A 22,224-nucleotide genomic window follows, 5' to 3' on the forward strand; every position below is an offset into this window, starting at 1 on the left:
AAAGTCCAGCTGAAACAGCAACAACAACTAAAAGGAGGCTGACAACTACAAAACCAATAACCCATCCAGCAGACCACCCTGAAACAGATACAAAGTGAGTGCATCAGTCAGAACGTCAGTGCAGATGATAAACAGCAGACTGGACCTCACAGCTCACACAGAACAACTAAAGGTGAGTCTGCTCCTGAAATCTGAACTTGTTTCACATGAAAACTCCACTGGGATGAATGTGAGCAGGAACAGTGATGTGAGCTCTGATCTCAGGTCCAGTTTCCTCCTGCTGGGCTCCACAGCTCAGAGGCTGCTTCTGGTTCTGGTCCCAGCAGTGAAGAAATAAATGGACTCAGTTACAGTCCATCACTTTGATCTGACAGTAAAAACACAGGATCATCTGATAAAATATAAAACTTCTTCACAATACTTTTACTGATACTTTTACACTTTTACTCAAGTGGACTTTTACTTGTAACAGAGTATTTTTACTTTGTGTTTCTGCTACTTTCACTTCAGTAAAGTATCCGAGTACTTCTTCCACCACTGACTACTGTCCAGAAACATGAAGGTTAAAATCACTGTGAGCTTCTTGGTGCTGGTCGGCTCCACAGTTATTGGGCCTGATGGGAGCAGATCAACACATTCTCTTCCTGTCTGAGTGTCTTCATGGTGTTTGTTGTGTGATTCATGTGTAACTCGGCTGCTGTAACGCTGCAGTTTGTCACTGGGATTAATAAAGTCTCTCTCTAATCTCTCTAATCTAAACAGAGCTCACAGTGACGCCTCTCTGACGGCTTCACTCTGCTGTTGCTGTGCTTTCTGTCTCCAGGGCTGCAGACCTGTTGGGAGCTTCATCAGCAGCAGGGGACACACCTGGGCCTGATGTGCTCCATGTATAGAAATCCTTCAGAACATCTGCTCACACATCTTTGTGTCGGGGCTTTTGGTTTCCTTTGGTTTGTTTTTACAGCTCAACATCCACACAGCACATCTTCACTCATCCACTGCTGCACTACTGACTGCACTCACTCCTCCAGCTGTTTGTGAAACAACACGACTAGAACAGAATCTCACCTGGTTCTGGAGCTGCAACTCTGTGAAGATAACAAGACATGTAGTGAGACATCAGTTATAAAGAACAATTACAGGATTATAAATGAAACATGATGTTTCCTGTTCATCACTTCTCTGCTTGTACATGAGGATTACAGTGTGTTTAAGAAGCAGAGAAACATGAAGAACAGAGAAACAGAAACCTTAATTACACCTCGTTACATTGTTAGATAGAACAAGACGAGTAAAACTTCTCTAACTTCTCTTTAAAAATCAACTATTTACAACTAAAACACTTTTTCTGACTCACATCATGACAGAAACACATCAACAGTGAAGACTTTACAGCAGCTCCTGAACTTTTACACATTTGTTGTGCTTAAAAAAACATTAAAGGACGTCATGTGAACTTTGTTGTCTATTTACATTAAAGTAATAAAGAAAATGTGTTATGAAATGTGAAACACAGGGTCATTAAAAGCTTGTCCCCTTCTGTTAACAGGGCTCGGGTGTGGCCACTTTAATAGGAACACCTGTACAATCTAAAGCAGGGCTGAGCAACATATACAATATATACTGTTGTCATGATGTGAGACTATATATTGTCTTAGATATTTGATATTCTCACATGGTGATATATCATAACTGTTGTCTGTTCCTGGTTTTAAAGGCTCATTACAGTAAAGTGACGTCATGTTCTGAACTCACCAGACTGTTCGACTTGTTCTGATACTTTCTTTACCCACTGAGTCATTATATCCACATTAATGATGATTATTGATCAGAAATCTCATCGTGTTAATGTTTCGTGAAAGTAACAATCGTCATCCTTATATAATACTGATGTCACAGTAGGGCCTGTTTGGTCAAACATATTGTGATATTTGATTTTGTGGCCCCGTCCTAACATTTATGAAGCGCTTTTGAGAAAATTTCAATATATTGAGTTACATATCGTATATCAGGATGTGGCATAAAAATATTGTGATATAATTTTCAGGCCGTACCTCTCAGCTCTAATCTAAAGTAATCTAACACAACTGTTCTGTAACTTCAATAATCTTTAATTCTAGCAATATTATATAATCATAATGTTTAATGAATATTTAGTCAGAGTGAGTTAAAATGTGTGCTGATGTTTAATGACTCATGTTGTTATTATCACTCATCATAACTCATCATTTCAGATCGGTGTCATCATGTGTGAGACTCAGTTTGTGTGCTGTGATTCATTTTAGTCTGGCGATGCAGAAATCTTTGTTCAATAACCACCTGTATGTACATTTAACTTGTCCAGGTGTGAACTCACAAACAGTCGGTGTAAAGGATTTAAACAGTCAGCAGGCAGAAGAGGCAGCCTGTGCAGCTTCACTACAGGCCTGTGTGGCTCCCTGGTCATTTTAGTGAGATATTGTTTGCATTGTTAACTGGGTCAGCCCCTTCATTTTCTGATTAAATTTACCTGTGTAGACACACCTGGTCCCGGCCGGGCTGAAACAGTTACTACCTGACGCCAGTAGATGGCGGTAGCAACTGAAAGCGTGGTGGTTGCTGCGGGCAACCGTTGTCGTGGTAACCGTTGTATCAAGTGCAGAGGAAGTCCAGCCGCAGCAGATACAGTGCAGCTGGTTTACATCCGATTCTGGACACTAATAAGTGTGTGTTTATCTGTTTATGTCTGTTCAGACATCTGTTGTACATAATAAATCCCCCTTAACACCTGAAGTGGACGTCTAAAATTCAGTGTGTCACACCTGGTTTGTGGAAACTGTCTCTCAATTGGAAAGGAGCCACAAACTTCACAGAAAAGGAGGCTCAGAGTTCAGGACCACTTTCAGTCTGAGCTCCTCAGTGGACCTGAGCTGGTACCAACATCATTCTTTCATGTCACTGAGACAAAGATTTAGTGATGAAGATCCTGTGGCATCAGAACCAGAAGCAGCACCAGTGTGACTTGAGGAGACAGAGCTCAGATGTGTTTCAGGACTAAGAGTTTCTCTCTCAGTGAACACAGTTTCTCTGATTAATTAACTAAATGAACACATGAATCAAGTGTATGTGCTCATATTGTAGTCATGTATCATCACAGTTGTACGTAGTCATATCCAACATAAAGAAGATAATGAATGATGTAAATGATCCTTAAAGGTGAATTCAGACTGAACACAAAAGTTGATTTTATTCCAGTTAATTTAACAGCTGGAGGGTTTTTACAGTGAATGTTTCAGCAGCACAAACATGAACTCCACTTCTTCTTATTATTTCCATCAGAACACTTTTATCTGCTTTTTATATTTTAAGTCTCAGAGTTCCTTCAGTTTGAAACATTTTCAACATCAACAGACTTTGAGCTGATTACCTGTGTGTTCAGTCTGAACTCGTTAAAACACACGGGTAATTCAAGTTGCTTCAATATTTAAAAACCACTGACCTGCCAAGTGCACATATATCTCAGAACCAATCTGATGGCTGATTGTCTCCTGCGTAGCTACACAGCTGTAGTTGTCAGCCTTCGTCACAGTTGTCTTGACAGTGATGTATGAACGACCTCCTCTTTCTGAGATCTGTGGCTTCTCAGCATTAAGAGTGTTGTTATCACTGTCCTTCCACTCTACTGTAGGAAGTGGATCACCATGAGCTTCACACTGCAGCAGAGACCAGTCATTTGTTTCATCAATTATCTTGATATATGGCTCTGGAGCTGCACCTGTGAACATAATATGAACAACACATTATAATATCGATGCACAACATATGTCAGCCTGATAAATTATCACATAACGCCAAATATGTTGTCCCTGGTGTGGATGTTTTTTATAGTTTCAGAGGAAGACAACAAGATTGAAATTTGCAATACATGTTCTACCAGAGTTGACAGAGGAGGGAAAAAAAAGTTTTAACACAACAAATCTTATTAGAGAGAATTTATTTAATTTATTTATTACTGGAGAACATTAAATCATCCATCTTTTCTCACACCTGAGTCTTTTACCCTCTGGTGTGCATTAACTTCCAAAGTCTTTTGTGATGTGAAATTATCAGCTATCTAATCGGTATCGGCCATGAGAAGAAAGTAATTATTGGTATCCACTGAAAAAAATCCATAATGTGCATCTCTAGAATAAAATGGACAATTTCAGCATTAAAAATGTAAAATTGAGATTGAACTGAAAAAAAAAAAACTGTTTACAGGTAGAAGAGTAAAACACAGAGAACACAGTAATAGAAAAGCCTCCATTATTGTTTGAAAGTATGACATTTTTAACTTAATTTCTGCTACATTTTATGAGCTAAAATTCAAAAAATGAAAGACTGAATCTTCAAAGGTAAACACACTTAATGTGTAATCAGGACTGAATAGTGTTGGTTAGAAATTGCTTTAAATATGTGTTCTGAATGCAAATTAATCATAAAATTTGATGAAAGGTGCTTTACAGCCAACAGAAGGCTGTGATACATTTAACTGCCGTGTTTTTATATATTTTCATAGTTTAATTCTTTCAAACGAGGGTGGACTAAATATTAGAAACACCTCTCAGTATCTCAACACACTACACAGACATTACAGTTTAAAACTAACACAAACTACAGTCTCCAAACTGACAATAAGACTGAATCAACATCTCTGAACAGTTTCAACACAATCTGATCATTAAAACCTTCATGAAGATTAATTCCTGGTCTGTTTAATGAGACTGGTGAGTTTTATCTGTGTTACCTGATAAACTGGAATATTGAGTGTTTATAACTTTGAATGTGTTTTTGTCACTGAGATGATCAAAGCACAATATTTACAGTTTCTATTGACTGTCATTATAAATATAATATAAAGGCAGTTTTCAGTGTAAATCTTTAACACTGACACAAACTGAACAGATGTTGTTGTCTCCAGATGTGTAACACAGCAGAATGACACACAGAGGTTCAGCTCAACAGATGTGAGTGTGTTGAATGATACTGAGGCCTGTGGAGCTGATGGCAGCCATTTTCTATCAATGAGAGCTGGAGAGTGACGTCATCAGAATCAGGACTCACCTGGGATGTTTTCACCTGTTCTGTCTCTTAATGTTATAAGGTGCGGAGGATGCACGCGACCCGATATTTACGTGTAAAATTAATAAACAAACATAAAACATATTTTCATGTTGACGACAGAAGTCAACACACACATATTACACCTCATCTGAAAGCTGACATGTTCGTTTTTATCAACACATTTAGGAACCTAAAATAAAGATTTACGACATCACAACAGCAGCGTCTCACTTTACGGCAGTAAACAGTTAGCTGCTTACTAGCTAGCCTGTGTAGCCGCAGTTAAAATGTGTTTATAGGTGTAAAAACAGACATTTATAGACGAACAGCGGCTCGTTTTAAAGACAAAAGTCCACCCGTTAAATCCAGCGCGTTTAAACGGAAGCGGAAGTCAAAACCACCACAATAAAAGTCGATTGTGTCCCTCGTTTATTTTTAGCGCCGCTCGTCAAACTTTCCGAAAAACTTCATTTTAATCAATTTAAAGTATCGACAAAAGATTTGACCAATGATGTTCAGTATCTCTGAAATCAGTAAACGCCCCGGAACAAAACCAACCAATCAGCATCTTTCTACGACCTAAAGGGACGAACCTAACGGGCTTTTAACTGCATCAGCCAATCACAGGACAGCATCTGTACCTCCGCGTCACATGTGTGTTATTGACAGCTGCTCTCATCCAATGGTAAGTCAGCACCGTGAAAACACTCTGAGTCAGCAGCCAATTAAATTACCTGTGTGACCATATATGGAAGTGACTGTTGTCGGACTTCCTGTGGTCGCGGGACACCCACATAACAGAGAAACTTTATTGATCTGTTTAAGGAGACATGATTCAATGATAATAAATATGTAAATCTTTATTTAAACACTCACAACATCTTTTTATCGTCAACTTTAACACTGAGGGACATTTTCCAGCATCTTAAAGGGATTTATTATCATCATTTGGTAACTTTGGAGAAGTTTTAGAGAGCTCTGTGGACATCTGCTGGAGATAATCTGTACTGCACTTTCTAAAATATCTCAGAGCCTCTTCTGTCTGTCAGCCTAAAATTTGGTTCAGACATTTTAGACAAGTTGATGGAGAGATCCTGTGAATTTCAGCCTGATGGCCCAGATTATAGCTTATTCATTTAATTTAAAACATGAAATGAAACAAACAAACAAAATAAAACTTTTACTTTTTCTCTGTTTAATCATTTACCAGTTCAACTCTCTCTGAGCTTTAAATAAGATCAACACAGCTGATAAACCTCAGAGTGTTTGCTTTACAGTGATCTCTGGTGGACATGTATCAGCTCCTCATGGTCTTTGTATTATACAGTTTAAAATGAGTAAATATTAAGAGGCAGAGACGCACAAAATCAAAATGAAACCCCAAGAGGTTAAGACTTGATCTGAAAGGAAAAACAAACACATGTTAGATTGTTTTGAAACAGACAGGTAATACTGTGTAAAAGCCATATTTCATCTACTATAGACGGCTGAAATTTCATTGCACAGAGAGACTTAATCTGCAGCGTGTCTCTGATATCTGCATGTTTGATACAGAGGTCATCTCTCCAGATGTGGCTGCAGCTCTGTGGGCTCGAGGCCCTGCCAGATGTGGATTCTGACCACAACAAAAGTCCATCTGGGACTCTTGAACCAGTCGCAGCAGTAAATGAGCGGACATCTTAAACTGTTTAATGAAAGCACTCACCAACAACAAGCTCAATGTAGAATGTTTGTATCGGCTGAAGACGTGGAAAAAAGCAGCTGTAGTTCCCGCTGTCGGCCATCTTTGTATTATGGATCTTTATGGAGGCGTTGCCGTTCTTCAGTTGATCTTGAAAATGTGAGACTCGATCTATGAACTGCTGATGTTGACCTGAGAGGCCGTTATTGTGATGAGTGCCTGCATCATACATGAACACCTCCTTCTGACCATCTTTCTTCCAGTCAAACAGCTTTCTTGTGATGTCCTCCTTGGTACTGAGCGAACAGGGTAAAACAGCATCATCATCTTCTTTCACGACCACTCTGACACCTGGAAGATAAAAACATGTGTTACTCAGTATGTTAACATGCAGAGTCACCAGGAAACAAAGTCAGATAACAACTTTACACACCACAACAATAACTCACACACCTGTTTCCTCTAACATAATAGTTTTGGTTGTGTCGTGCTTGTACTAATGTGGCACCCTGGTCATTTTAGTGAGATATTGTTTGCATTGTTAACTGGGTCAGCCCCCTTCATTTTCTGATTAAATTTACCTGTGTAGACACACCTGGTCCCGGCCGGGCTGAAACAGTTACTACCTTACGCCAGTAGATGGCGGTAGCAACTGATAGCGTGGTGGTTGCTGCTGGCAACCGTTGTCGTGGTAACCGTTGTATCAAGTAAATTTAATTTATATAGCACTTTTCATAGATAAAATCACAAAGTGCTTTACAACAAGGATAAAATGCAATAGAATACAGAGATCACAACAAAAAACACACAATGGCACAAATCCGGGCAGCTTCACAGAGGTCCCAGAACATCAACATCAGTAAAGAGCCTGTCTAGAAAGATTAAATTCCCTCTTAAAACCTTCAGTGGACTCTGTGCTACGTAAAGTCAATGGTAGTGCATTGCAGAGGCGAGGGGCAGAGGCCTGGAAAGAGCAGTCACCTCGTGTTTTAAAATGAGTGCAGGGACCGTCAAGAGTTTCTGATCTGATGACCTTAAAGAGCGTGAGGGAGAGTAGGTCTCAGTAGCTCTGTGATGTAGGAGGGAGCCTGGTCATGGAGGGCTCGAAAAGTAAGTACTAAAATCTTAAAATGAATCCTAAAATTAATCGGTAACCAATGTAGGGAATATAAAATTGGGCTGATATGATCCCTTTTCTTGGATCCAGTTACGAGCCTTGCAGCTGCATTCTGCACAGTTTGAAGGCGATTTACAGCCTTTTTGTTAAAACACATAAAAAGAGCATTACAATAGTCAATGCGGGATGAAACAAAGGCATAATTATAATCTCCGTTTCAGGTCTTGAAATCATGGACCTCAGTTTAGCGATATTCGGCAGATGATAGAAGCAGTTCTTCACCAACTGTTTACAGTGGTGGTCCAGAGACATGTCCTCGTCAAACACAACACCTAGGTTTCGTAAGCTCGGTTGGACAGAGACCTGACTGACCTAAATGCTGCTTTATGGGGGGAATGGCACCATCAGGGGCAATAATCAGTGTTTCAGTTTTGGCATAGTTCAGTTCACCAGTGTAGCTAGTTTACATCCGATCCCGGACACTAATAAGTGTGTGTTTAAATGTTTATGTCTTTTCAGACATCTGTTGTACATAATAAATTCCCCTTAACACCTGAAGTGGACGTCTAAAATTCAGTGTGTTACAGTATACAGTAAGTATATTTAAGCGTACAGTATAGTTAATTAGGTTTTTGTTATTGAGCTTTGTGTTGAATTTTACAAAATGTATTCAGCTGGAAACTCTTCAGCTTTATAACACCAGGAGAAGTTGTAGTTTTATTCATGTCAGATCTGATTTATTGGACTGAATTCAAAGACACAACTAACCACCAAACTATCCTGTTCCTCAGCTGCAACACACGTTTTTTAACTTTGTAATTCAAATATGTTCACTGTACTTTCTAAGGACATCAGATTTAAGCTTCACCTCTCTCTCTCACACACACACACACTCTCTCACACACACACTCTCTCTCTCTCTCTCTCTCTCTCACACACACACACACACTCTCTCTCTCTCTCTCTCTCACACACACACACTACACTTACACAAAATACACACACACACACACACACTACACTTACACAAAATACACACACACAATGTTTAACTAATGATTAACTAATGATCTGACTTGGTAACTATTCAGTATCATGTTTCACACTGATTCATATATAACTCATGAATAAAGTGACTCTAACCCACAGATATTTATTTATGTATTAATGTATTTAATGTTTAATTGTTGAGGGACCAGTTTGTGTTAAACCTGCTGCACACTACAGCTTTTATAGCCGAAGCTAATCAGTAATGAACGTCACCATGAACTCATCATCAGCTGATGATTGATCGATAACGTGTCTCCCAGTCTGTCCTGTGGTAACTCATTATCTACTATATAGTTTATATGTAACTCATTAACGATCCAATAACTATCAAGTCCTTCCTGATGAAGATCTGCGCCACGTCTCTGTTTTATTGAGGGAACTACTTTAGTTCAAAGTGAACTGAACTTTAAGAGTCAAAGTCCAACAATCACAACATCCTGAAGGTTTCATGTCTGCACGAGCGTTTCTGTGAAACCTGTGCGTGTCTGCAGCAGGATGGAGACGACGCACACGCACACGCACGCACTGACGCACGCACGCACACACACAGCAGTGATGACGACATCATTACAGAGCATTTCGAGATCAAAACTCAGCATCATCCAGCTGTAATTCTCCTGTAATCGATCCAATCAATACTATCGATGTGTGCTGATGATCAGGGTGCGTGTGTGACGTCACAGCGCCCTGAGCAGGTGTCTTGTACGCACTAAAGCAGGAAGCAGCTGATGAACATCCAGCATGTTTCCGCATTGTTCCGCTGCTCAGATGAAACAAAGTGAGAATTAAAAACTGTCAGTGAGTGATGATCAGTTTTCTTACCGTCTCCAGCAGCAGACGTTTCTCCAGAGCAGCTCAGCAGACAGAGACACACGAGAGGAAGAAGCTCCATAGTTGTGATGTCCTCTGAGGACTTCACCACACTGATGGTGTCTCTATATGACGGAGCTTCACACACTCCTCAACACCCTGACTGGTTCATCACAACCTGTTTCTGCTCCTCAGCCTGAAGCTAAGGCACTTCCGGTACTAATATTTCAGAATAAAAGCGCCATCACCAGGCCTGCAGCTGCCATCGCATTTTGTCTGGGTGTTGGCCACTGACAGGAGGGAAGTAACGAAGTACAAATACTTTGTTACTGTACTTGAGTAGATTTTTCAGGTGTCTGTACTTCACAAGAGTTTTTATTTTTCTGACAACTGTTGATCTCTTGATCATTTGATCTCTTATGCTCACGTGTTGACCACAGAAGATGTTTGACGAGAAACGGAAAATAGCAGCCTCCTTAAAAGAGGATGTGTCACTCATCATACCTGTCACGCACACACACACGCACACACACACACACACACGCACCTGCACCGTCAGACCTTTCTGTGCCACACATCGAGGCTGGTTTAAGACAGTAGAGGGCGCCACAGTCTTGAAAATGGACGCTAAGATAAACACCTCAGATTTCAGGTAAAGAGGGAAAACTTCTCTTTTTGTTTCTAACTTGTGGTTTAAATACTTGAATCCCAACTAACCCAGACAGACCGAGCAGGAACAGCAGCTGGGCTCGATGCTTCAGGAGGCTCCAACAGAGTCTGGATCTGAATACAGTCCAATGTATGATGAGTGGTGGATTTACAAATAACCCAGTTATCTAGTTAACTGGAGGATGTCCAAAGACTGAAGAGAAAGTCAGAGGAACACCTGGAAACACGGACATGATGATAAATAATGTACCGTCTTTTGTTGTGAAATGCAGTGATGGAAGGTAACTAAGTACATTTAAAAAGAAATGATGAGTCCAATAATCAGAGAAATGCTGAATATCAGTTCAGATAATTGGCCCGACTGATAATCGGTCGACCCACAGTGAACAGCTTATACTTAATGTTAATGTGAAAATATGCATGATTTACTTTTACTTGTAGTTTTGATATTTAAGTACATTTATTGCTAAATATTATCTTCTATACTTACCTAGATTTAGATGCATACTTCTTTCTGCACATTGATACAGAAAGAAAATAGTTCCTACATGAAACTGTTCACAACAAGCTCTGTGGATCATCTTCAGTTACTGAGTCGTGTTTCTGTACAGAACAAATCTCGATGGATAAACATCAGAGTAAGACAATATATGTATATATATATATATATAAAATTTTGCGGTGGACTGTCCCTTTAAGTATGTAAAAGGTTCAATGTGTAATAATCAGCCACCTGATACTCAAACATATATATACTCTGACAAATTAGCTATTTAGCACAGTTAGCCGTGCAGCTAGCGGTTCTATCCTGTATACACTCTTAACGTCTTAAAATCAAACCTGTTATTTCTCCACATTTTGATGATTTTTGAATGATTAAAACTAAAATTGTCACATATTGCACCTTTCAAAAAATATCAAAATAACTTTAATTTCTATTAAATATATTAATTCCAGCACTTTCAATAACCTGTGTCTATTTTCAAAAACTTTCAATGCCTTGATATTTTCCTTAAATTCTCAAACTTTAAAGCATTTCAAGGACACGTAGGAGCCTCGTCTTAGAAACGGACCAACAGGGTCAAATCACTTTTATTCACTTCATGCACACTGAACACGCAGAACACAGAGCAGACAGTAAAAACAGTGTTAATGTTTTGTAACATGAACACAAGTCACACTTGTGTAACCATTTCACAACTCTTCAGACTTTATCTGGTCATCATGAAAGAAAAAGTTTGACATTTTATAAAAGTCTCCTGTTGAGAGTTAAATGAGCAGATTGATACCACGCTCACATCTGCCCTTACAGATGAGGCTACAGCCCTCAGCTGGTTAGCTTAGCATAAAGACTGGAAACAGGGGGAAACGGCTAGCCTGGCGCTGTCCACTGTAAAAAACACAAAGTGTACGACAACATTATGGGGTGCTCTGTGGACGGACTATCTTGCTTCTGTCCAGAGGTTTAAAAAAAAAAATCAGCGTTGGCGAAACTCAGCCGCCTTTTAGTCTCTCGTGCAGCGATGACCAGACCTCCAGATGGAGCCAGGCGAGCCGTTTCCACGTTTTTTCCAGTGTTTATGCTAAGCTAAGCTAAGCTAACTGTCTCCTGGTCTCATATTAAACACACAGACATGAGAGTGATGTCAATCTTCTCATTTCTAAATTTCCTAAAACATAAACTATTCTCTAAAAATACATAAGCAGCATTGTCTCACGAGAAAACAATTCTAATAGCACACAATATAAAAATGTAAAAAAAAATGTATCAGTTATTTTTAAACTTGTAACAGCATCATGGCACGCTTCAGATGAAGTCTGGTAGTTTTGTCTGAATGTAACAATATATCATCACATTGTCCCGGCACACTCTGCTGTAAACACACGTCTGTGACAGGAACACTGTTCAACGAGTCGCACCAACAGTTCAGATTACACACAAAAACAAGATCTGTTAACACGTCAGGGTCACAGCTTCACATACATACATACCTACTGTGTGAAGCGTCCTTGGGTCTCCTGAAAGGTGCATTATAAATCCAAGCTATTATTATTATTATTATTATTATTATTATTATTGTTATTATTAAAAACAAAAAAGCCTAAAACAAACGTGATCTGTCAAAGGAATGATTGAGGCCTTAATGTTTAGTTCGGACTGTGACGGTGCGATCTCGTTACCTTTAGCTGCTGTTTGGTCAAAAGGATTTAATTTACATCTTTTAATGTAAATTTCTATTTAAGGATTTTTAACTTGCAGCACTTTCTCTTACTACGCTGAAACATTATGCACCAAAACACAAAGCTAAGTTTCTTGTATGTGAAAACCTCCCTGACAGTAAATTTGATTGTGAAACAGGTGAAAAGTAGTTTGTATATTAGAGATGTTAACTTTGTGACACATGGTGTCTGTTCTTCTACTTATCACCTTTCCATTATTTTATTCTTTAACCGCTATTCAAACAGGATCTTTGTGTAAAACATCACAATAAAGGAAACAGTAATGTCACAGTATCTCTGCAGCGATGCACAGGATTAACCTCCCCTCTCCTCTTCTAATGCAGGTCAACGACCCGCTATCAGCTTCATTTCAGTTTTGCAGAGTGGCGTTGAAGATGTGGCGTTGTTTCGTCGTGGGCTGTTGTTGGTTTCCTTATTGTCACAGGGCCATTGTTGGCTCCGGAGTTGAACCTGCAGCAAATAACACAAAATAATGATGAGAATCTGTGTTTTCTTTCAACGTGTTTCCAATCTAAACATTTACACTGATTTTTTTCCTCGTATAAGACGCTGACGACACGACCTGCTACTGCATTACTATTGTTTGGTCTTGTAACGTCGCTTTGTGGGTTGAAGTCTGGGTCATTTCTCTCTTATTTGATGAGCGAAGGATCTGTTTAGTTGTCAGACTGAACAGCATCATACCGACACACTTCTGCCGGCTTCTCCATTCACACAGACGCCCTCTCGCCTCTGTTGCGGCTCTGTTACCACCTCCGCTGGCCAATCAGAGGCTGAAGGAAACTGTCCCCACTCTACACCTCTGTAACTTTCATTCATTCATTCATTCATTCCTGCCTAGAAAAGCAGCGTGAACGGGGCTTCTGCAGGTACAAGGTCTCAAGAAAAAGTCTTGGTACCAAAATAAAGGTAACACTTGTGAGATTTGTGCAGAGCTGTAAGCACCAGTGCAGATCTCGCTGGGTCGGAGTAAAATGAAGCTGGAACACAGCATAAATAAAATATCTGAGTTCTGCCTGACAACTTTCAGCATTTGTAGAGTCACAGCTCAAAACATTTAGAAAACCACAGCACAACATCTGAACGATCCCTCTGACAGGACTGATGCTAATAAAGTGCAGCAGGGCAAAGTTACAGAGATTTCAGTGGAGATGTGATGAAGTGTTCGACTTTCAAATCTGCAGTCTCAGCTTTTATCTGGCATATCGTTTGTATTGTTAGCATGAAACGCTGTGACCGCTAGCGTCAGCTTTGTGGGCATGCACCGCTTCTGTTACTCGTGCTTTAGTTGCTGAGCGGTGGGATTAATGGGATTAATGGGATTAATGGGATTAATGGGATTAATGCGCTTTGAGCCGAGTCTTCTTGCTAAACCAGAGTGACAATCTTGAATCTATTATCACACAAATGAACTACAAATAAGATTTCGTGTTGAGTCATCAGTCATCATGAAGGGTTTTGGTCTCTAACATGACTGAGTGCTTCCTGTTTGTTTGACAAAAACAGATTCAGCGATAACGACAAACTTTCATCAACGACTCGATGAAAAGGAGGAATTGAGGCCCACTGCAGAGCTCTCTTTACAGGAACATAATTAACATTCACATCTGTATTTACATTTTATTTATTCATTATTAGACCCAGAAGCTTCTTATATAAATATATTGTCAGTGAATTTTCTATAAATCTAAACACCAAAGACAAACACTGTCGTAGACTCTGGAAATGACAGTCACAGTATCTTTTATATTGATGCCGGCACATTATGGATATATTGATTAAAAATATTCAAACTTACCTTCGTTTCTTCTTTTGATGTAGATATAAACGAGCACTATGAGCACTGTAACTGCCAAAATTACTCCAACAACTACAGGTATAATTACAAGGGCTTTGTGTTGTGTTTCCAGCTTGTTACCTGAAACAAAATGCAGAAAAAGCTAATGTAACACTCATGTACAGCAGACTGAACACAGAGTTAACACAGAGAACAGTTAATATGAAAACAACACACATGAAAATCACAAAAACAGAGACTCACTACTTATAAATGCAAGGATCCCAGAAACAGACAGTTCACCAGTTTCTTCCAGTCTGGCTACACAGTGATAGAGGCCGCTCTTGCTCACAGTAGTTTCAAGGACGATGGAGTAGCTGCCTTCTCCTTCTGTGACCTCTGTGGTCTTAACAGGGAGGATGTCTCCACTGAGGGTCTGCCACACTACTGTAGGCTTTGGGAAAGTACCTTGAACCTCACACTGCAGCAGCATCTTGTCTTCTTTTTGATCAAGTATTTTGACGTTTGGTTTTGGAGGTGCACCTGTGAACATATTAACAAGAGCTTTTTAAAAGCACCACGAGGAACTTTTAACTGGTCGTGAAACTCGTCTCTAGAGTCAAAGTCCTGGTCAGAGTCGCTGTAAATCACCTCTGTATCGTCTCCTCGGTCTTCAAACTGACCCCGGTCGGTCTCAGAGATCGCTGAGCCCAGCTGCCCGCGGTCCAGGCAAACTGTCAGCTAATGGGGCCACTAAGCTGTATGGCTAACTAGGCAAATAAGCTATCAGCAGCTAGTCGCTACAGCCGAAGATATCTACAGCAAAGACCATAGTGAGCAGCAGTTAGCAAGTACTCTAGTGATTTCCTATTGGAGCTGCCTTCGACAGGTGCCCACATCTTACGTGTTACACCTTTAAGTGAAGGTGGTCATCAGCACGAGAGTTAATCAGTCCGGCCTCACCACCTTTCAGCAGGACATGACGTCAGTAAAGAGCCACTACCTGAGTGTAAGCTGCAGTATTAACATCGATAAGCATCCGAGAAACGAAGATAAAATAATGTTCAGTCTGAACAGAGAAGGGACGTCTGAACCAGTCACTGTTGAAGAGCTACAACATGGTGTGATAAATTAAATGCTGTACTCTGCAGCCACGCTAGCAGCTCTGAGAGGCTGTACTTAGAAGCTAACTGCTTTGAGCTAAATGCTAACATGCTCAGGAAGACAGATGTGTTCCAGCACGGATACTAAAGGTCCTTTTTGTAAGAAAAGTTTATGTGACATCTTCCAACTGGACGACACTTTGGGGTGACGACCATCCAACTTAACATGAAACTTATTTTTCATCATCTTTTTTTTTTAGTAACTGGCAGGAGTGGGAACACTGTTTGAAGCTAGAAAGGTGGCAGGGTCCTGATTATTTAGTTTGTTTAGACAGAAAAATGAAGATCTTTCTCTTCTCATTAACATTTCTTCATCAAAACTACGGAGCGCTCCTTTAATCATCATGAAAAACTGAGAGGTGTGGCTGTTACCATTAGGTTTCATTTCACAGGAACACACACACACACACACACACACACACACACACACACACACACACACACACACACACTACATCCAGCATGTTTCCACATTGTTCCGCTGTTCAGATGAAATTGTCAGGATGTCAATGTCAGGTCTTTCGACGACAAGACTCACTTGTTCAGACTTCACCTCGACCCCGCATAGCATGACATGACTCTCCCCCCAAATAAATAAATAAATAAATAAATAAAAATCATCATATGCACTTGTATGTTCCTAACTCTAGCACTTACATCATAGCACTTATGAAAGGTATCCTTGTTAAATAGCAGCTACTTTGCTCAGAAGAGGCTTAAATATTGTTTCTATCTTTTCTACTTTATCAACGGTGACATGTTGTGTTTTCTTTCTTTTGACAAATGTACTTATTTGTAAGTCACTTTGGACAAAAGCGTCTGCCAAATGCCCTAAATGTAAATGTAAATATATATGAAATAAAGTTAAAACTGTCAGTGAGTGATGATCAGTTTTCTTACCGTCTCCAGCAGCAGACGTTTCTCCAGAGCAGCTCAGCAGACAGAGACACACGAGAGGAAGAAGCTCCATAGTTGTGATGTCCTCTGAGGACTTCACCACACTGATGGTGTCTCTATATGACGGAGCTTCACACACTCCTCAACACCCTGACTGGTTCATCACAACCTGTTTCTGCTTCAGGCTGAGAAACAGAAACAAACACTTCAGACAGGAAGTTTTCAGGAACATCCTCTACACACCTGTAACTCTTGAAATCTGCAGTTTGTTTGTTAAAGTGAGAAACACTTTATAAAAAAAAGTATAAAAGTAAATATAGAAAAACAAACTGCAGCTCCTCAAACATTCACTTTTTCAGCAGAAACGAAACTTTGTCACCAGCTGAGACTTGTCTTTGTTGCAGGTCCTGACATGTCACAGCTTCATCAGGAACATCAGCAGCTAACGTTGTGAAATCAGGTGGCTGAAGTAGAAATAATCACATTTCATGAGAACAGAGCTCAGAAACAGAAGTAACAGCTCATTTGTTTCAGATATTTGATCATTGTACAAATAAACAAGGGGAAAAGGAAAACATGATGATGATTAATATATATTCCTCTGGTAAATCATAATCATGGGATTAAAACAATTTTAAACTCATTTTTTTAATCTCATAATTATGATTTAGGATGAGAATATTTTCTTCATCAAGCTGAATTATTTTATCTTTTCTTGTCTCGCTGGCAGACGTGAGAAGAAATGAAACTTAACTTTCTCTGGTTTTTATTAAAATGTGGTCACCTAAGTAAAAACCTGACAAACTTATTTCCACTTCATGAAGTTTATAACATTGTTTCTGTTGACAGTATCAGAAATGTGGAAATTCAGTTGTGTGTTTTTGACGTGAGGTCGAAGTCAAAGACGTGTTTTACTGGACAGATTATTAAAAACACCTCTGAATATGATGCATGTGATGAAAAACCTCTGACACATGTAATCTTTGTTTTGATTTAAGTTTTTGTACTTACACTCTGTTTGGTCACTGCACTGTTCATGGAGAGGATGACAACAAAGTCTGCTTTATCTTTTACATTAGTATAAAAAGGATTTTCCCTTGTTCTCTATTATGATCCTCAAAACGAAGATGCAGCCTCCTGAAGCTTCCCGTGCTGAGCAGCACTGCTTTGTGGACTTGAATTCACAGAAATTAAATGACTTGACTTGATATTGTTTAAATATATTTTTACTCTGTATACTCTGTCCCAACAGTCATCCTGTTTATCAGGCGTAAAATGTTATGAAACAACTTTAATATCATGAAAATCAAAGTTGTAGATTCAGTCATCAAACAGCTGAAGAGCAGAGAAACATGCTGACGGACTGAAGTGTGTTTGTTTGTACTTTTCTTCTTTTAACAGCTAAAAACATCCAGAACAGTCACAACACAGTCTGACATTTCTCCTGTTTTATTCAAACATTTGTACAGAAATAATGAAGCGCTGCCTGAGACCAGACATGTGCATCATCATCATCATCATCAGTAAACAACAGTAATATACATTCAGTCAACAGCAGGACACAGTTCAGTTTATATACCTGACTCTCTTTGCACCTGCAGAACTGAAAAGAAGCAACATGCCGACGCAAATATAAAAATAAAATAAAAAAATTAAGTCACATTATATTTTATTGCAGCAACAGAGTGTTCACATTCATTGACAGCGTTAACAGCAGGCGTACTTTATGTTGTTATTACGCCCGTGTGGAGCTCAGTAAGGACGTTACAAGCAGAATGATAACATTTGGTAAAAGGACATTATTTATTCAGCACTTTGGTTCTTCATTCATCCGTTCACACACTCATACAGAAACTGTTCGGGGTCGACATGTGGACATGAGAGCCGAGGATTAACAGATGACCTGCTCACGGGTATTATAACTTTTTAACCTGCTGCCTGGACTTTAAATTATCATTACAGAAGACAAACAGTCCATCTTCAGTCTCAGAATTTAAGATTTTGTTAATAATGTTTCATCACTATAAGGACAAAGTCAAGTCTGATTGATTGGTTGACTATCGAGGCTTTTTGGTCCAAACTCCTTAAAAATAAATCACTATAATCTTCTAAATCACTTCTTAAACCTCACTTCTATCAGATGCTGATAATGTAAAGTCAGGTGAAGTCTCGTAGTCCACAAAACATTTCTGGAGCTTCACAGTAAAACAGCATCGCAGCGTTCAGCTAAACAACTGAAGCAGCTGGAGACTTGATTTAAAACAACCACAGAAACATAAAATGTCTTCATACAGCTCGTCTGCTGTGATCCAAGTCTCCAGAAGCCGAGCACGTACATTATAACAGACCAGTTGGTCGGATTTACAGCAACATTTATCAATTATCACTGTCCCTGACAAGATAAAGATACATTTAGAAAATAATAGAAACGAGCTCAGCGACTCCTCTCACATCAGCAATAAGACGATCCTGATTAAAACAACAAAACCCTGGATTATATTCAGGAATGACTGTTTTAAACATTTAATACCAACATTTTAAAATGATTGTATGTGACAGATGCGGTTTGGTAAATGTAAAGTTAAAGTTAGACGTACAGGAATGTTTAATGCATGTTAATGTCAGACATACTGTCTGCACCCTGGAGTGTTTTATATTGTCTCTGATATAAAGGTGCTGAGAGCTGGAAGCAGAAAAGGTAAATGTAAAGTATTCATGCAGTTATTTTAACATCTGCCTCTCATTCACAGTCACACACTGGTGACAGGGAGCTGTCATGGAGGGTGACCTGACCATCAGGAGTTTAAAATGCTCAGTGTGTTGCTCAAGGGCACTTTGACAGGCTGACATGAGAAGACGAGGATCGAACCACCGACCCTGTGATCAGTGGACGACCTGCTCTACCTCCTGAGTCACAGACCTCCAGGAAAGTAATAAGAAGAAGGGGAGCGATGTACTGACAGCACTCCTGTCACAACTCTGACATAAAGAAGTTTCACAGATGGACTTTAAATACAGAAAGATCTTGTTTGTCTTTGAGGACTTCATCCTGTCAGCTGACTGACTATATTGTATATTATTAGAAGAATAATGATTGCAATGATAGTATAAAGCACTTGGTTTGGATCGGGGAGAGATTGTGGTCGTGGTGATCAGAGGAGGAAACCTCTGGTCTGTGACACAACAGCAGAATCCTCTACACGCCTGTCTGCCAACACCAAAACATGATTTTCTGAGGATTTTTCCTCCCAAAACCAAAGTCCAGTTCTAACCTTAAACATGCAGATCCAAATCTCAAATCTGAAAGTCTAGGAGTCTTGAGTCTAGGCCAGAAGCTGAGACTCGGTTCCTGCAGTGTGGTCATGTTTGTCTTCTGTTGAGGCTGCAGGAGAGAAAACAAATGAACATGAATCAAAATCTGTTTTAATCATGTTCAGACTGCACAAACTATAATCTATAAGTTTCCCTTTTACAGGTTTTATCTGGATGTCATTCTGCAGCCCAACCTATAAACCTGTAGGTCAAAAATATTGATCAGTATTATCACCACTAATAGATCTGTATCTGTATCTGTACATACTGTAAGTCAGCTGAATATTAACTATACACTGCAAAACAGAAATGATTGACAAGTTTGAGGAAATGTAGAAACACATGCGCCTTCACATAATTTGTCAACCAGAGAGGAGGAGGAGGAGGAGGAGGAGGATTTGAATTATCACTGTATGTATATTATTCAAACTTACCATTATTAGTGCCGTATGTAGCAGCGTTTGAACCTCCAGACCTCCGAGACTTTAATACACAGAAAACAACAGCAAGAGTTCCAATGATTCCAACACCTACTCCGATGACACCAATGATCAATTTGCTGGATGTTTCCTCTGAAACACATAACAAAACACATATTATACAAACACATCTAAACCTCAATAATCAGATTAATCAATAATGAACATAATCGATAGTTGCAGCCCCTTCTGGTGTTGACTTCTTTTATCAAGAGTTGGTTTGTGTTGAGGATTTTAGCTTTGAGCCCTTTTCCGTTAGTTAGTCAGTCAGTTTTGTTGCTATGGTTACTTGTAGTTTAATACAGGCCCATTAATTTTAAACAGCAATGAAGCACATACATCATAAGGGTCCAGTTATATTGTCCTGTTACTAGAAGTTAATCCACATCCAGCTAATCAGAGTCTAGACTCTTCTGTGACCTCAGTATAAAGACGCATCTGAAGCAGTCGACCAGAGTTTAACGAGGTCGGATCACCGCGTGAAACATCGTCTGCAAAATCAGATGAAAACTGAAAAACCTCTGAGGAGACTCAGGTTTGGTCTGAGAGCTGCAGAGAACAACTCTGAGGACAACATGAGGCACTTTGTTTGACTTCTTTGCTGGACGGTGATTCATTTACTGACACTTTAACTTCATACATTAAATTCTGCCCAAACAAAACTTCACATTCATCCTAATAATAAAATGAATGTATCACAGAGTTTAAAAGCTGCTTGAATGAAAAAGTTGCATTTTGCCGAGGTGATAGTGTTTAAGGAGTCGGGCTGTCACTATCAGATCTTCACTACATGATTATCTCGACCAGACAAATTCACAAGAACAATATTATGTCAATATATGTAGAAATTTTAAAACAAAAATGCAATCAAATCAATCTTTAACTTTATTTACTGTGTTTTTGTCTCTTTTTTTGACAAATAAATTTCCCTCAGAATACGAGTGTAGGGAGGAGACAGTCTGTAACTATAACGTAGAATAAAAACAGTTACACTCAGTTTCAAGTGAAAAGGCAGCCAGACTTCATCCAACACAGTATTATATTAAGACTCAATCAATCAGAATAAGAAGCTGAAGGAGGTTTCAGGGACAAAATCATGTATAATCTTTTCAGCAGTAAAAAAATAAAAATGTGACCGAGACTGGACTTCTAACATTTATAAATATTTGTAAGAGGGAAAAAAATCTGATGAGGATCCTTTAGATCTGATTAATAAAAAGTGTGACTATCTGTAATGAGAGGGACTTTTTACAGTGTAAAAATGAGCCTGGTGCTGCCCTCTAGTGGACAAACTGTGTCATGAAGACTCTGATTCTCAGTCACAGTCAAACATCAGTAAATGTTGGAGGCGCTGAACATTTCTTCACTCCTGGTTTCAGGCTCAGACAGAAGAGGAAGACTCCTGCTCAGATGTATAAACCACAGTGTCACAGTTCATCTCATGTTTTCAGCTTATTTTCACTTTAAGTCAAAACTTAATGCTGGATTTTAAGTTAATTCATCTTGTAATTAACCAACTCTGCTGCAGTTAATGAATAAAGTACCAGGAAGCTGTTTGTCATGTTGGACCTTCACTGCAACACAACGGTTATAATTACAAGTTTACATCGTCCAGTAAAAACTGCAGCTCCACAGCCTTTATGTTCAGTGTCATGAAGAAGTATCTGACTCCTTCCTGATTTATTCCATGTTTGTATATTTGTCACATTTAATTGTTTCAGATGTTCAAACAGAATCAAATATGAGGCAGAGACGACCTGAGTTAACACAAAATACAGTTTCTAAATGAGCAATTTAATTATTGAAGGTAAAAACCAGGACGACAAAGTCTTTTTTAAATTATTGAACACTAAGAATGATGTCACCATTAAGAGGCACATGGGTTTCAGCATGAATGAAGGTTTTCAGGCCCTAAATCACACCCTGCTTCTTCATCTATTTTACTG

The 22,224-nt window shown here is 39.2% G+C and overlaps 2 protein-coding genes across 2 annotated transcripts in view; both read right to left on the bottom strand.

Moving 5' to 3' along the window:
- Positions 1-3,446: 3,446 nt before the first annotated feature.
- Positions 3,447-9,921, bottom strand: LOC140997605 (V-set domain-containing T-cell activation inhibitor 1-like). The gene is made up of 3 exons (XM_073467552.1): positions 9,753-9,921; positions 6,788-7,114; positions 3,447-3,754 (listed from the first exon to the last, which is right to left on the bottom strand). The coding sequence occupies exons 1-3, from the start codon at positions 9,820-9,822 to the stop codon at positions 3,447-3,449; spliced, it is 705 nt and encodes a 234-aa protein (XP_073323653.1). The 5' UTR covers positions 9,823-9,921.
- Positions 9,922-17,920: 7,999 nt separating this feature from the next.
- Positions 17,921-22,224, bottom strand: part of LOC140997852 (butyrophilin-like protein 1) — a 158,962-nt gene continuing 154,658 nt past the window's right edge. The window contains exons 6-7 of the mRNA XM_073467908.1: positions 20,234-20,371; positions 17,921-19,869 (exon numbers count right to left, since the gene is read on the bottom strand). Coding sequence (XP_073324009.1) covers positions 19,811-19,869; positions 20,234-20,371 — 197 coding nt within the window. The 3' untranslated portion in view covers positions 17,921-19,810. The remainder of the gene's footprint in view (positions 19,870-20,233; positions 20,372-22,224) is intronic.

The sequence above is a fragment of the Pagrus major genome, chromosome 6 (genome assembly GCF_040436345.1).
Source record: "Pagrus major chromosome 6, Pma_NU_1.0".
Classification (NCBI taxonomy): Eukaryota; Metazoa; Chordata; class Actinopteri; order Spariformes; family Sparidae; genus Pagrus; species Pagrus major.

Bases quoted from the DNA above. Each gene is read 5' to 3' on its own strand.
- LOC140997605 (XM_073467552.1), bottom strand. From the start codon at position 9,822: ATGGAGCTTCTTCCTCTCGTGTGTCTCTGTCTGCTGAGCTGCTCTGGA. The intron at 7,115-9,752 runs GTAAGAAAACTG...TTTATCTTCCAG, and splicing joins AACGTCTGCTGCTGGAGACG to GTGTCAGAGTGGTCGTGAAA. The intron at 3,755-6,787 runs GTGAGTGCTTTC...TTATGTTCACAG, and splicing joins CTACATTGAGCTTGTTGTTG to GTGCAGCTCCAGAGCCATAT.